The sequence below is a fragment of the Myotis lucifugus genome, unplaced genomic scaffold (assembly GCF_000147115.1).
Source record: "Myotis lucifugus unplaced genomic scaffold, Myoluc2.0 scaffold_526, whole genome shotgun sequence".
NCBI classification, from domain to species: domain Eukaryota; kingdom Metazoa; phylum Chordata; class Mammalia; order Chiroptera; family Vespertilionidae; genus Myotis; species Myotis lucifugus.
The window spans coordinates 57,720-71,076 of record NW_005871574.1 but is presented as its reverse complement, the minus strand read 5'-3'; the positions used below and the strand labels follow the sequence as shown (position 1 = coordinate 71,076).

Genomic DNA, 13,357 nt, shown 5'->3' with positions numbered 1-13,357 from the left:
CAGTTCAGCAAAGCCTTTCTCACAAGGTGGGTCCCAGAACCAACATCATCCTGGCTGACCTCTGTGCTCTTGAATTTGCAGACAAGATGCAACTCAGAGCTGGCTGTGGGCGCTGTGACTTCACAGAGCACAGGTACAACAAGTCATTTCTCTTCCATGTGCTAATAATCTCCCCGGCTTAAGCTGAGAATAAGTTGTCTCAACCAAAAAGCAAGCCAAACGCAAAGGGGGAGCATCAAATAAAAGGTACAAACCATCAGGCCATCCGAACCCAAAGGCAGCGCTGCAGGCAGTGCTTCTCTCAAGGAATTGGCAACCACTTTGGCCAGAGCGATAAAGAGAAGGGAAGATACATGTCTGTGGGGCTCCACTGGATTTGCAGACAGGCTATGGAATGCAAATGCTTCCTCACTGAGAAAATGGCTGCCAGGAGCCCGCGGAATAGCAGTGTCACTCCCCACTGGGTCCCTTCTGCATCAGCCACATTTGTAGGGTGCCCTCTTGAGGGTCTCGGGGAGGCCGTGTAGGCTCTATGACCCCGAGGGCGAGCTCGGGGAGGGGAGAGGCCGCGGGGAGACCGGACCGGCGGCCCTGGGGCGGGGAAAGGCCGAGGGCGCGAGGCGGGGGTGTGAGCGCCCAGGTGGGGGCGCAGGATGACCCGCGGGGTGATCCTGGGAGGGGAGACAGGGATCTGACCTAACACAGGGTCGGTGAGTGTTTGATGAATTAGTAGGTGACGGGGTGAATGGCTGCGGGGAAAGGTGAGGGTGAGCGGTAACTCGGGGGGCGGGGTGAGAGGGGTGCGGGGGGGGGGAGTCGGAGGAGGGGGTGCAGTAGGGGGGGAGAGCTGGACTTGAAAGGAATAAGGGTACATTTTAGCACATCCTGTAAGCAGCGCTTACCTATGGGGGGGTCCATTGGGGGCAGCCACTGACTTGGTAGAAAAATCCCCGTTTCCCCACATTTTAGACTGGAAGTTTGGACTTGTGTTTGGGACTAAGGGATCCTCGAACAAATACTTATTTGTATTTTTTTTAAGCTAAAACAGCCTTTTTATGTGTCAGATACTGTTCGAAGTGCTTTACATGTGTACGCTTACTATGCTTGTCTGTCTTCATTTTTTAAACACTGAGATGTAAGAGATTTGAGTTATGTGAACTCATTGATAACACTAATGTATTTTAATTTTACATTATTTTTAAATTTTTAAAATTTTTATTGATTTCAGAGAGAGAGCGGGAGAGGGAGAGAGAGAGAGAAACATCAATGATGAGAGAGAGTCATTGATCGGCTGCCTCCTGCAGGCCCCCAACTGGGAATCGAGCCTGCAACCCGAGCATGTGCCCTTGTGGTGATTCGAACCTGGAACCCTTCATTCCTCAGGCCGACACTCTATCCACTGGGCCAAACCAGCTAGGGCTACTTTTTAAAGATAAATATTAGTTTCTTTTTAAAAATATATTTTTGTTGATTTCAGTGAGGAAGGGAGGGGGAAAGAGAGATAGAAACATCAATGATGAGAGAGAATCATGGATCGGCTGCCTCCTGCACGCCCCCTACTGGGGATGGAACCTGTAACTCAGGGCTCCTGCCCTGACCTGGAATCGGATGGTGACCTTCATGTGTTCATAGGTCGATGCTCAACCACTGAGCCACACAGGTCGGGCATAACACTAATAATGTTTTCAATGTCCGTCATAAATCTCTGTAACCTATTAGAAATATACATTTAATTCAGTTTAACTCAGGAATCTTGCTTTGCATTTGATTATTTCTGTAGTTGGGATGCTGTGTATGAGCGAGAACTGCACACTTTCCAAGAATATGGAGACACAGGAGAAATCTGGTGAGTTACAGAAAATAGTGGAATCCGGAAGACTGTGTGTGTGTGTGTGTGTGTTTGTCTTTATGTTTTAAGTTTGTATCCCAAAGAGAGATGGGCTGAAAATCTTGGCAACCTTGAACCAATTCTGGCTCTAGTTGTTAGATTTAAAGAACCTCTGTCTTTTAATGACCCGGATTTAAATTTGATGATAGCATTAGGAAATTACTCTCTTTCTATAATTGTCCTTTTTATTTATTTATTTTTTTTAATTTTTAATTTTTTATTTTTTCTTTGATTTTTTTTTAATATAGTTTATTGATTTTTTACAGAGAGGAAGGAGAGGGACAGAGAGTTAGAAACATCGATGAGAGAGAAACATCGATCAGCTGCCTCCCGCACGCCCCCCAGTGGGGATGTGCCTGCAACCAAGGTACATGCCCTCGACCGGAATCGAACCCGGGACCCTTGAGTCCGCAGGCCGACGCTCTATCCACTGAGCCAAACCGGTTCTGGCTAATTGTCCTTTTTAAATAAGCAGTAACATTGAGCCATTAATACATACAATTGTTAATGCTGACGTAGAGAAACATTAATAAGTAACATTCCGACCTTATGTATTCTGCTCTATTCTTCGGTGTGTCTTTTCCTAAATAATAGTGAAGATGAAGCTTAAGCAGTCACGGTTAGTACCTTTCATTTTCCAGAACGGCTTAATGGAGTCTACGAATGACCGGCTGCAGTGGAACGTCGCTGTAACCCGGCTCTGTCCCGCTGGTGTTGGATTAACCAGTTCTCTGTTTCTAACAGGTTTGGGGAGGAGAGTGTGAATCGACTCCTAAGGTGGATGCAGAAACACAAGATCTCCTTGGATGCTGCAGTGCTGGATATTGGAACCGGAAATGGTGTCCTCCTGGTTGAGCTTGTTGGTACCTTTAGTATTCCTGTGTTACAGCCAAATTTTAAAATGAAACTTAGGAAACTTGCAATCGAGGATACTAACCATCTAAGTTAAAGTAGGAAAGCAAGCATACCACCTACTTTGAGAGTCACCAGGTACAATAGGGAGGCCGCAGGGACGGGGAGAAGGAACCACATGAAAAGCTAAGGGGTCTGAGTCCTAGTCATGGCCCTTCCCGCCACAGCCTTGACTTTGACCAAACCACTGGATTTCTCTGGGCTTCAGTTCTTTCCCAAAGATTGTGACGTGGTGATTCCTACTGGTTCCTTCTAGCTCAGACGCCAGAAATCTCTGTGTATGAAAGGAAGGTGACTTTTTGCTCCCCCAGTGGGACACATATGCCTCATGTTGGGTGAGCGTGTGGCTGGAACAGGGCATTTTGTGCATGGAACTGGGTTTGGTACAGGTTCTATCACTGACTGTGCCGTCCCTGTCGTGGGCCTATGATGTGTCCGTGCTGTGCCACCTGCCGTGGGGGAAGGAAAAGACTAAGGAGGGTTTTCCTGTGTCATGTGTGAGGATGTGTGTATAACAGTGAAATGTACTGAATGAGAACCATGTGCCACGCCTTGTGCTGGGCAGTGGCAACATGAACATTTAGCTCTTGTGCTTGAGTTGTTCACAGGATCCTAGAGGCTGGCCTGGCGTGTAGGTGACCAGTGAGTGGCCCAGCGTGGGGGGGTGATGCTGGACAGCCCGGCTCTAGGCAGGGCACTGACACATCTGGGGAGACGGGAGAGGGGCTTGGAGAGTCAGTGTCCGAGTTGGGTGGAGGTTGCAGGAGCAGGAGGATTTACATCTTTGCAGCATTGAGTCTCCGAGCTCATGAACATGATGTGCTCCTCCGTTTATTTAATTCTTTATTTTCTTTCGGTAATACTTTGTAGTTTTCTCTGTAGAGACCCTACATATCTTCTCTTAGATTGATTCCTAGATTTTTTTGTTTTAATTGTTACGTTTTTTAAATTTCATTTTCTAATAGTTTACCATAGTATATGTGTAAAAATTTACTGTAGTGTATGTCATGTGTAAATAATAATTTTATTTATTCTATCCCAACCTCAATATCTTATTTATTAAAATGCTGTGTACAGTGTTGAATAGAAATTGTGAAGGCAGCTCACCTTGTAACATTGCCTATGATAAAAGAAAAGCTTCTAATATTTCACCATTAAACATGTTAGCTATAGGTTTTTATAGTTTGTTTTTTTTTAATCAGACTGAGGACGGTCCTTTATATTCCTAATTAAGAGTGTTTGATCATGAATGGGCGTTAAATTTGATTAGTTGCCTTCTCTTTTTTTTTTTTTTTTTTAAATATATTTTATTGATTTTTTACAGAGAGGAAGGGAGAGAGATAGGGAGTTAGAAACATCGATGAGAGAGAAACATCGACCAGCTGCCTCCTGCACATCTCCCACTGGGGATGTGCCCGCAACCCAGGTACATGCCCTTGACCGGAATCGAACCTGGGACCTTTCAGTCCGCAGGCCGACGCTCTATCCACTGAGCCAAACCGGTTTCGGCTTAGTTGCCTTCTTTGATAAGTTGATTTTTCTTTTTGGTTCTATTAATGTTGAGTTGATTGATTTTTTGGGGGGTCCTCAGTTTTTTCAGTTGACATTTTTATTGACATCATTTCAGTGATTGTTCAATGTTCAAAGCAACTTCTTTCCCTGAAGTAAACCAAGTTTAATTGTGGTGTATGATCTTTTTCAGGTATTACTGGATTTGATTTAGAGTATTTTGCTTAGGATTTGTATAGCTTCATGAGCAATTTGCCAGTAATTTTCCTTACTTGCAATTTTCATGTAAGGTTTTTGTAAAAAGGTTATGCTGGCCGCATAAGATGAGATGGGACGTGTCTCCTTTTTATTCTTTGAGAAGCTTTGTTTCTTCCTTAAGCCTTTGGAAGAATCATGGTGAGAGCCTCCGGGCGTGGAGATGTTTTTGTAGGGTTTGAGTCAGTTTTGTGGTTTTTCAAGACATTTATCCATTTATCTAAATTAAATATTTACTGGCATGAATTTGTTCATAATTTCCTTTTAAACTGAAAAAATTAACATGTTGCAAAATTGACTCTTTTTTTATTACAGTTTTATGAATTTTAACACATGTAGAGATTCGTACAATCATCACAGGATACAGATAGTTCCTCCCAGAAACCTCTCTTCTGCCATCTGTGTGGCCACACCCTTCCCCCTAGGTAGCCACTCATCAGTTTCCTGTAGCTAGCATGTAGTTAGGGCATGTTTTTTTAATCCATTCTTACAATCTCTACCATTTATTTATTTAATATATTTTTATTGATTTCAGAGAAGAAGGGAGCGGGGGAGAGAGAGAAACATCAATGATGAGAATCATTGATCGGCTGCAGCCTGCATGCCCCACACCAGGGATCGAGCCCACAACCCGGGCATGTGTGTCCTGACTGGGAATCGAACCGTGACCTCCTGGTTCATAGGTCTACACTCAACCACTGAGCCACGGCTGGCTGGGCTAAAGGGACTTTTAAATCAAGGACTTATTTCATATGCGTTTAATGTATTCATATTACTTAATTGTGTTAAGTAAAATTTATGCTCGATTTATGTGTGAATCAGAGCATGTCAACATCTGAAATTAACGCTATACTTTTCTGCTTGAGGGCCGAAATATACATACAGGTATTCTCATTGGCTTTGAGAAAATGAATTTCCTTTTGAAAAATAAATAAAATATAAAAGCAAGGGAATTGTCACATTCTATAGATTTAAATTTTCAGTTTCGTTTCTGTGTTGATTCCATAATAAAATTTAAACATTATAGATTATTGGATGGTATACATTACTTGGTCTATTAAAAGTGAATAAAACAGTCCCAGTCCTAAAGGAATATTATAATTCATAGGCAAAACAGGATATCAAAACATTTTAAAACTAAAGTATAAAATTACTTCTCTGTCTCTAGGCAAAACTCGGTTTCTCTAATATTACTGGCATTGATTACTCGCCTTCTGCAATACAGCTTTCCGGAAGTATTATAGAGAAAGAAGGGTTATCTAACGTTACGTTGAAGGTAAGTATTGTTTATATTACCATAAGTTATTTTTATTTCTAATAAAAGTTATAAAATGTAAATGTTGCTAATGTATATCAGTCAAACAATCCAAAATGCAGTGATTTTAAGTGACTATTAAAATGTCTAGTCTAGTCAGCTAGGGACGTCATTTCTCCCTCGTGTGCAAGGGTGCTCATCCGTTCCCCACGCCCTCGTGTCTGCAGACACACAAATAACCCCCGAGTTTGAGTCACTAGATCAAAAACTGGGAAATGTATAAAGTGGGGAAATACCAAGGAATACCTCGTTTATTTCTGTGCTCGCTGAGGAGATGTGTCTCGCATTGATATTTCTAGCTCAGGCATCTTCTCTGAGCTCTAGAATTCTATGAAAGCTGCGTATTTTATACTTGCACTTGGATAGCTAATAATCTCTCACTTAGTCCAAAATGATACTTAAACCTGCATCCCCCCAAGGCCCTTCCCATTTCCAATGATACCACCATTCATTTACCAGTTGCACTAACCCAAACCCAAGGGGTCTTCCTTGATTCCTCTCTTTCCTTTAAGTTCTGTATCCAATTCTGTTTTGTTTGTTCTTTTCCTAAAAGAACCCCATCAAATGCAATGACTGGTTCTTTTTTTTTTTTTTTAATATGTTTTTATTGATTTCAGAGAGGAAGAGAAAGGGAGAGGAACATCAATGATGAGAGAGAATCATGGATCAGCTGCCTCCTGCACGCTCCCTACTGGGGATCGAGCCTGCAACCTGGGCATATGCCCTTGACCAGAATCGAACCCGGGACTCGTCAGTCTGCAGGCCGACGCTCTCTCCACTGAGCCAAACCAGCCAGGGCTTTATCTTCCAAGGCAATCAGGAACGTAATCTTTCCTCGATAGTTCCACTGCTTCCTCGCAAATCCCAGCCACCATCATTCCTTGCCCAGGCAACTACAGTAGCCTCTTATGTGGCCTCCCCATTTCCACTCTGCCACAGGCAGCCAGCCTGCTGATTGATTGATTGATTGATTGATTTTAAAAATATGGACTACACGAATTTGTGTGTCATCCTCGCGCAGGGCCCATGCTAATCTCTGTGTTGTTCCAATCTTAGCATATGTGCTGCCGAAGCGGCACCAGCGTGGTGTTTTAAAGTGCAAACCAGGCCTGACTGGCGTGGCTCAGTGGTTGAGCATTGACCTGTGAATCAGGAGGTCAGGGTTCAATTCCCGGTTGGGGCACAGGCCTGGGTTGCAGGCTCGATCCCCAGTGTGAGGCGTGCAGGAGGCAGCCGATCCATGATTCTCTCTCATCATTGATGTTTCTATCTCTCTCTCCCTCTCCCTTCCTCTCTGACATCAATAAAAAATAAAATGCAAACCAGCGCTGGGACTTCCTGTTCCCCAGCCTCCAGGCGCTTCCCTGTTGCACTCAGGGTGGAACCTGCACTTGCCCTCCGCCCCGGCCTGGCCTCCGCAGCCTCGCTTCTCACCTCTTTCCCTCTTTATCCCAGTGCTGAGTCACGGCTCTGCTTCTGAAACACGTCAGGCCTGTCCTCCAGGCGCCATCCCTGCTGCGCTGCCTACAGCCGCTTTGCCCGGATGTGAGCTTCTTGGCTCCTCCTCCTCACTGAGTCTCAGCGTGAATGTTGCCTCCCTAGTGAGGCCTTTCCTGACCCCTTTCCCAAACATTTCTCTCCCCGCCCAGTCACTGTCTTCCCCTTTAGAGAATGTACAACATATTCTTCTGCCGTGAACTTTTCTCTCTTGTTTGTGGTTATATCCCCAGGGCCTGAAAAATTCCTGCATTTATGAATATTTGTTGAATAAATGTGTATTTTCATACAGGCACTTAGGATAGAAAATTCTCCAAACTTAGCTCTTAGACGTGGTACAATGACTACTTGGGTGTGAGGGAGGGGAAACCCATGTTCCAATGTATACAAACATAAGGTCTCATTTTCAAGTCAGACAGTAAGGGCGCTTTGGATAATACATTATTTATGACGATCAAGCTTATATGAATAATTATCAGCTAATTGTGTGATTACTTTTTCAAAGTAGCTTTTCTGAATTAAGTTTATGGGCAGATTACTTTGAATATTTTATGAAATTGGGTAGCTCACTGTTTCGAGTGCTTATGATGTCATCCGTTACTGAGAATGAATGAGATGCGGGCGTATCAGATGCTGAAGTGAATGATGGCTGTGAAGTGAAGTCATTGCGGTGGGAACAGCCATGGAGCTTCGTGAGCTTCGTGCTGTTCGTTACGTCCCTTCGCTGCTTTGTGAGCTGCTGAGTCAAAGCAAAGGAACTTCCGTTTCCCTCTGACTTCAGGTCAGACAACTTGTCATCTTCGCTGAAAATCCTCTTATGTCCAGGGGCCTGTCTGAGCTCCCGATAATTGTTGTCGTTTTTAAGAATATCTCCAATGCTCCACTTTTCCACAGAAGTCACGGCGGGCTCTGTTGTGTGCGGCGTGAGGCCCCACACCTGGCTTTGATTTGTTTCCACATTTGTAGAGATTTGGAGTCCAGGAAACACTGTTGTCTTACTGTTCTTAGCTTTAATGATCTTGGAACGAAGCACATAAAAGTGAACCATGAAGTTGAAAATACGTTTATCGCATGTAAACTGCCATCAGAACGAATGGGTGCTCATGGATCACTCTTAACGCAGTGAAGATTGTGTGGGAGCTGTTCTCACCAGGCACTGGTTTCTCCTGTAGGTAGAAGACTTTCTGAATCTCCCCACAGAGCTGTCTGGGTTTCACGTTTGTATTGACAAAGGGACTTTTGATGCCATAAGCCTGAATCCTGACAATGCAGTTGAGAAGAGGAAGCAGTATGTGAACTCTCTCTCCAGGGTGTTGAAGGCGAACGGGTTTTTCCTAATAACCTCCTGTAATTGGACCAAGGAAGAGTTGCTGAACGAATTCTGTGAAGGTAATTGGCTGTGCTGTTTGAACATGTGTTTCCTCAGGTTTAATGCCCTTAACCAGGCTTTCCCCTTGTGCTACAGTGTTTTACTTTCCAATTTGTGGGCATTGCCTACTTTTCTCCTCTGTTAATAACCTTGGTAATGCTTTTAACTGTATATGCAAAGAGCAAAGAAGTAATACTGGTTGAGATCCAGAGTCCTGTCTAAAAATTTCCAAGAAATCCTGGCAGTTAAGCACTAAAATTTATGAGCCTATAAACATTGGGTTCTTTCTTTAAGCTGCATAATCTATGACTTGGAAGCAAACAAAGAAAGCTCATGTCCTGTGCTCCTGCCTTTACCCTGGCTGCCAGCAGCCGTGCAGACGGAAGCAGTGTTTCTAAAGCCTCATGTGTTTTAATTTTATACACGTGTCTTTCTGGTGGCCATGTAGGTATTGGGGGTTTTCTTGCTGTTTCCGTGTATATGGAACAATGGTAACATTGCACAGAAACAACACACAGGGACTTGGTAGTAGAAATACCGCCTGTTCATTCTTGAGGGAATCTCTACCTTTTTCAAGATTTTTGGTGCCAAGACAGGCTCCTCTTTTGCCCCATGAACGAAGTATAGGTGCCGTGTCTCCTAAGAGGGGGTTCTGTGAGAACGGAGTGGGTCATCTGTTCACAAATGGTTTTCGCTCTTTGGCATGTTCCTCGCGTGTTCTCAGCGACGCCTCGCCTGCCGGTTCGTTCCTGTAGAGCACGGGCCTTTCTGGGAACGTTCCCTGAGAATTTACCTCGAGCCATTGCTTGTTTTTTCCTTAGAATCCTTTCAGCTTAGGATTGAGGTTTTTAAAGGAATGGGGGGATTTTCAGGATGGAGTATAAATGATGGCACTACATGTGTGGTCAGGTTTTGAACCTCAAAGCTCATGGGCGGGTGTGCACTTAGCTTAGAGGTGGTTTTCTGGGGGCTGAGGGGTAAGGGGTGAGGGACGCAGCACACATCCTGTGCGCGCAGTGGTTTTAGCAGGTTCATAACGTACAACCTGAAGTGTGTGAGGCTTGACACGTGAGCAGCGGCTTCATTGCTGTTGCCCCTGGAAAGCAAGAAGTCCATGTGATTTGTTGTCCTTTATTGCCTGTCATTAACTTTATTATCTTCCATGTGAAGGCGTTTCCTTTAGAACCGGGAGGCCGTGTCAGTAGGCCTTCCTCTTCCTGAAGCTGCAGTTTAGTAAGTGCTGAGCGCGCTGTGTGGGCAGGGCCTCCGGCTCTCGATGCAGGTGCTGCGGCCCTGGGCCCGCCGACAGGCAGCCCGTGTGTGATGAGGAGCGGACCTGCCCGTGCAGGTGCTGCATGGCTCTGTGCTGAGAGCTGCTGGCCAAGGCCTTCACTCGGGTTCCGGTTTAGAGCAGAATGTGGAATTTAAGCGAAATGTGCCCTGGCTGGTGCGGCTGAGTGGATAGAGCATCAGCCTGTAGACTGAAGGGTTCCAGGTTCAATTCCAGTCAAGGGCACCTGCCCGGGTTGTGGGCTCCATCCCCAGTGTGGGGTGTGCAGGAGGCAGCCGATCCATGATTCTCTCACATCATTGATGTTTCTCTCTCCCTCTCCCTTCCTCTCTGAAATCAATGTAAAAGAAAAAACACATACATATTAAGTTCAATGTTGCCACAGGAAATGTTAGAGAAATAGTGACGTCCGACTGAAGACCTGCGCTAGAGCCTCTTCTGAGCATGGTGTGGAGGTGGATGGGAGCCTGCCCCACCGCCCTGCCCTGCCCCGCCCTGCACAGGCCTGTCACAGCCTCAGGACATGCGCCCTGGTCCCTTGGCTCAGGGTAGTGCTTGCTTCCCCAGCCTTTACGGTTCTTTGCTTATTTGAAACATAAATGTTCATAAAACCACTGAAGCGAATCGTGCACTTCTCCTTTAGAGCCTACTTATATAAACATTTGTGTTGCCATTTGATCTGTTGAGGATTCCTTGAAACATTTGCCAGATACTAGATGTTCTAATTTACTGTCCAAGGAACTTGTCCTTCTAACAACTACTGAATGAACAAAAAAGCCAAAAACCTATCTTCCTACAAAAGTAATCCAGATTCATTATGAATAAAAAGGAGTAATGTTAACCCCAACATGTAAGAATATAGATTAAAATAATTAAAATCATTTGCTGTCTCTCTGGAAATGCAACCACTTTTCATATGTTGGTGTGTTATCCATTGAAACATACAGCTTCCGTCCTGCGGGGCTAGTCCAGGGAGGGAAAAGATTTGTCCTGGAAAAGTCACAACGGCTCTGTTTTCTTTTGAAAATTTTTGTTATGAAATATTTTAAGCATAAGTGAAATTGCAGAAACAAATACAGGTGTGTCCCCATCCATCTACCTCAGTGGCTCCATTTTCCAGTGTTAAAAACATCAGGTTCTTACATCGTCTGTCCTTCTGTGGAAAAGTTTTCTGTGCCTAGTTTTTGAACATTTTAATATTTAGTTATTTCTTAAGATTTGCTGAAGTTTGATTAAGAATATGAATTAGAATGTAAACGAAACGAAGTATAAAAGACCAGTTGATACAATAATATATATCCCTTTAACATTTTTGCTGCTTATTTGAGCTCAAGCTCAAGGCATGGAAATTAGAAAATGAAGACACCCCCAAAAGAAAAAATAATTCCTGAACCAATTGCCCATCACTGAGGGAACATGGGTAATGGGAGTGACCTTCCTGCCTTGTCTTATTTTTTAAAAGAAATAGAACAAAATAGTAAAATGTTAAAATTTTATTTTATTTTATAGCTTAGGAAACTGCCACATTCTCTAATTGTGATCCTTACACAGTCACTGTGAGTTGGAGAGGAGTGTTGGTGTCTGAAGCCCCTGGCACAGAACCTGGGGATGCTGGGTAAGGTCATGTGACCAGCATCTCTTGCACTAAGTGGTAGAGCTGGGACTTGAACCCAGGACTTTCGACTACAAGTTACTTATTTTTTCCCCACCACACTGTGCTACTTTGAAAGTTACTAGTTTCTTGTCTTGATCTTTGGTTACAAACTTTTTTTTGGTGGTAAAATACAGGGGTGGGCAAAAGTAGGTTAATAATAATAATAAGTAATACAATAATTAATAATAATGCAAGAGTAAATTCTTGTGTTTTGCGTACTTACAACTGTAAACCTACTTTTGCTCACCCCTGTATATATAACATAAGATCTGCCACTTAACCATCTTGAAGGGCACAGCTCAGGGCATTAAGTGCACCCACACTGTTGTGCAGCCGTCACCACATCATCTCCAGAGCTACTTCATCTTACACATCCGTTTTTACTCCCATGTTACTGACCTTTCTGTATTAAGGTTTTGTGTGTGTGCTGGGGATCAATTGCATTAGTGCATATAAAGCACCAACACAGTGCCTGCTGCCTGGCAAGAACTCAACCCGTGGTGGCTGCTGCCTGCAGGCAGGTGGCGTAGGCTAAGGAGATGCGCAGGGGAAGGGCCGGCAACCAGGAAGCGGAGGAGGAGGCGTGAGAAGGAGCCTCTTCTGCGGTTGTTTTCAGTCTCGTCTGCTCCTTGTTCAGTTCAGTGTTTCGGGTGAACACACATCACATACACACACAGGAGAACTGGGACGTCACAGAATGAAATGCGGTCACAGTTCAGAGTTTGGAATCACATGGTTTCATAAAGGGCTTGAAAGTACAGTGACTACAAGCTTCTTCTAACTGTGGAATTCAGTCCCTAATAAGAGTATTTGAACTTTGTCCGACAGGATTTGAACTCTTCGAAGTGTTGCCAACACCCAAGTTCAGCTTCGGAGGCCGATCTGGAAACAGTGTGGCTGCATTGGTTTTCCAAAAAACGTGAGACTTTTCTCTGGACAAACGCAGAGAGCTTTTAAAGAAGCCCCACATCAAAGTAAAGCCGGCAGACAATGCAGGTGCAGCTAACTGCTCAGTGAGTACACAGGATGCACATGGTGCGTAGGCGTGCAGGCGCGGGCCTGAGGTCAGCCAGGAGTAATTTCAAATGTTCTTTGTATTTCAAATGTAAATATTTTCCTTCTTGATTAAAAACACTTTCCTGTACCTGCTGAACAGCTAACAACTTTAAAGCAGTAAATGGATTTACAGAAAGCCTGTGTTCCTGACTTTCGTGCCTTGGGAACATTGAATTGAAGATAGCTCTGTGTTAAGATTTCCAAACGATTCCAGGGCCAGAGTAATAAGCAAAACAACTTTATTGGTGTTTTATTAGAGTAGGAAACATAATGAGCCTACTATTTTGGGTTGAATGGTGGTTATTTAAAAAATTTATTTATTATCTGAGAAAACCTCTAGTCTTCATGTTTATAGTTAAACAAAATCAGGTAACTATATCAGTTGACCAGAAATTCTAATTGAGGCTGTATTTTGTGGCTGGTGGTATTTTATCCACTGTGAGGGATAACGGGAAGTAGATAAACAGATAAATAGAAAGACGACTAAGAGACAGTCACAGGCTTGCACAATGTTCTGTTACGTGTTTGTTGTTTTCAGGTTATGTTGTCTTATTGAATCTCCCCAGTGCTCTCAGGCAGGCATCCTTCTTCCTGCTGCTCCACATTGGCAG

General features: G+C 44.0%; 1 protein-coding gene and 1 pseudogene across 1 annotated transcript; one reads left to right on the top strand and one right to left on the bottom strand.

Annotated features, from left to right (window-relative positions):
* Positions 1–1,780: 1,780 nt before the first annotated feature.
* Positions 1,781–12,882, top strand: EEF1AKMT2 (EEF1A lysine methyltransferase 2). Its single transcript, XM_014446348.2, has 5 exons — positions 1,781–1,846; positions 2,633–2,751; positions 5,733–5,840; positions 8,549–8,765; positions 12,519–12,882. Exons 2-5 carry the CDS (start codon positions 2,695–2,697, stop codon positions 12,611–12,613), a joined length of 477 nt encoding a protein of 158 aa, XP_014301834.1. The 5' UTR covers positions 1,781–1,846; positions 2,633–2,694; the 3' UTR covers positions 12,614–12,882.
* On the bottom strand, positions 6,859–6,958 carry LOC111823516 (annotated as a pseudogene).
* Positions 12,883–13,357: the final 475 nt, after the last annotated feature.

Coding starts and splice junctions, on each gene's coding strand:
- EEF1AKMT2 (XM_014446348.2), top strand. CDS start 2,695: ATGCTGCAGTGCTGGATATTGGAACCGGAAATGGTGTCCTCCTGGTTG. Junction 2,752..5,732: donor CCTCCTGGTTGAGCTTGTTG/GTACCTTTAGTA, acceptor CTCTGTCTCTAG/GCAAAACTCGGTTTCTCTAA. Junction 5,841..8,548: donor TATCTAACGTTACGTTGAAG/GTAAGTATTGTT, acceptor TTTCTCCTGTAG/GTAGAAGACTTTCTGAATCT.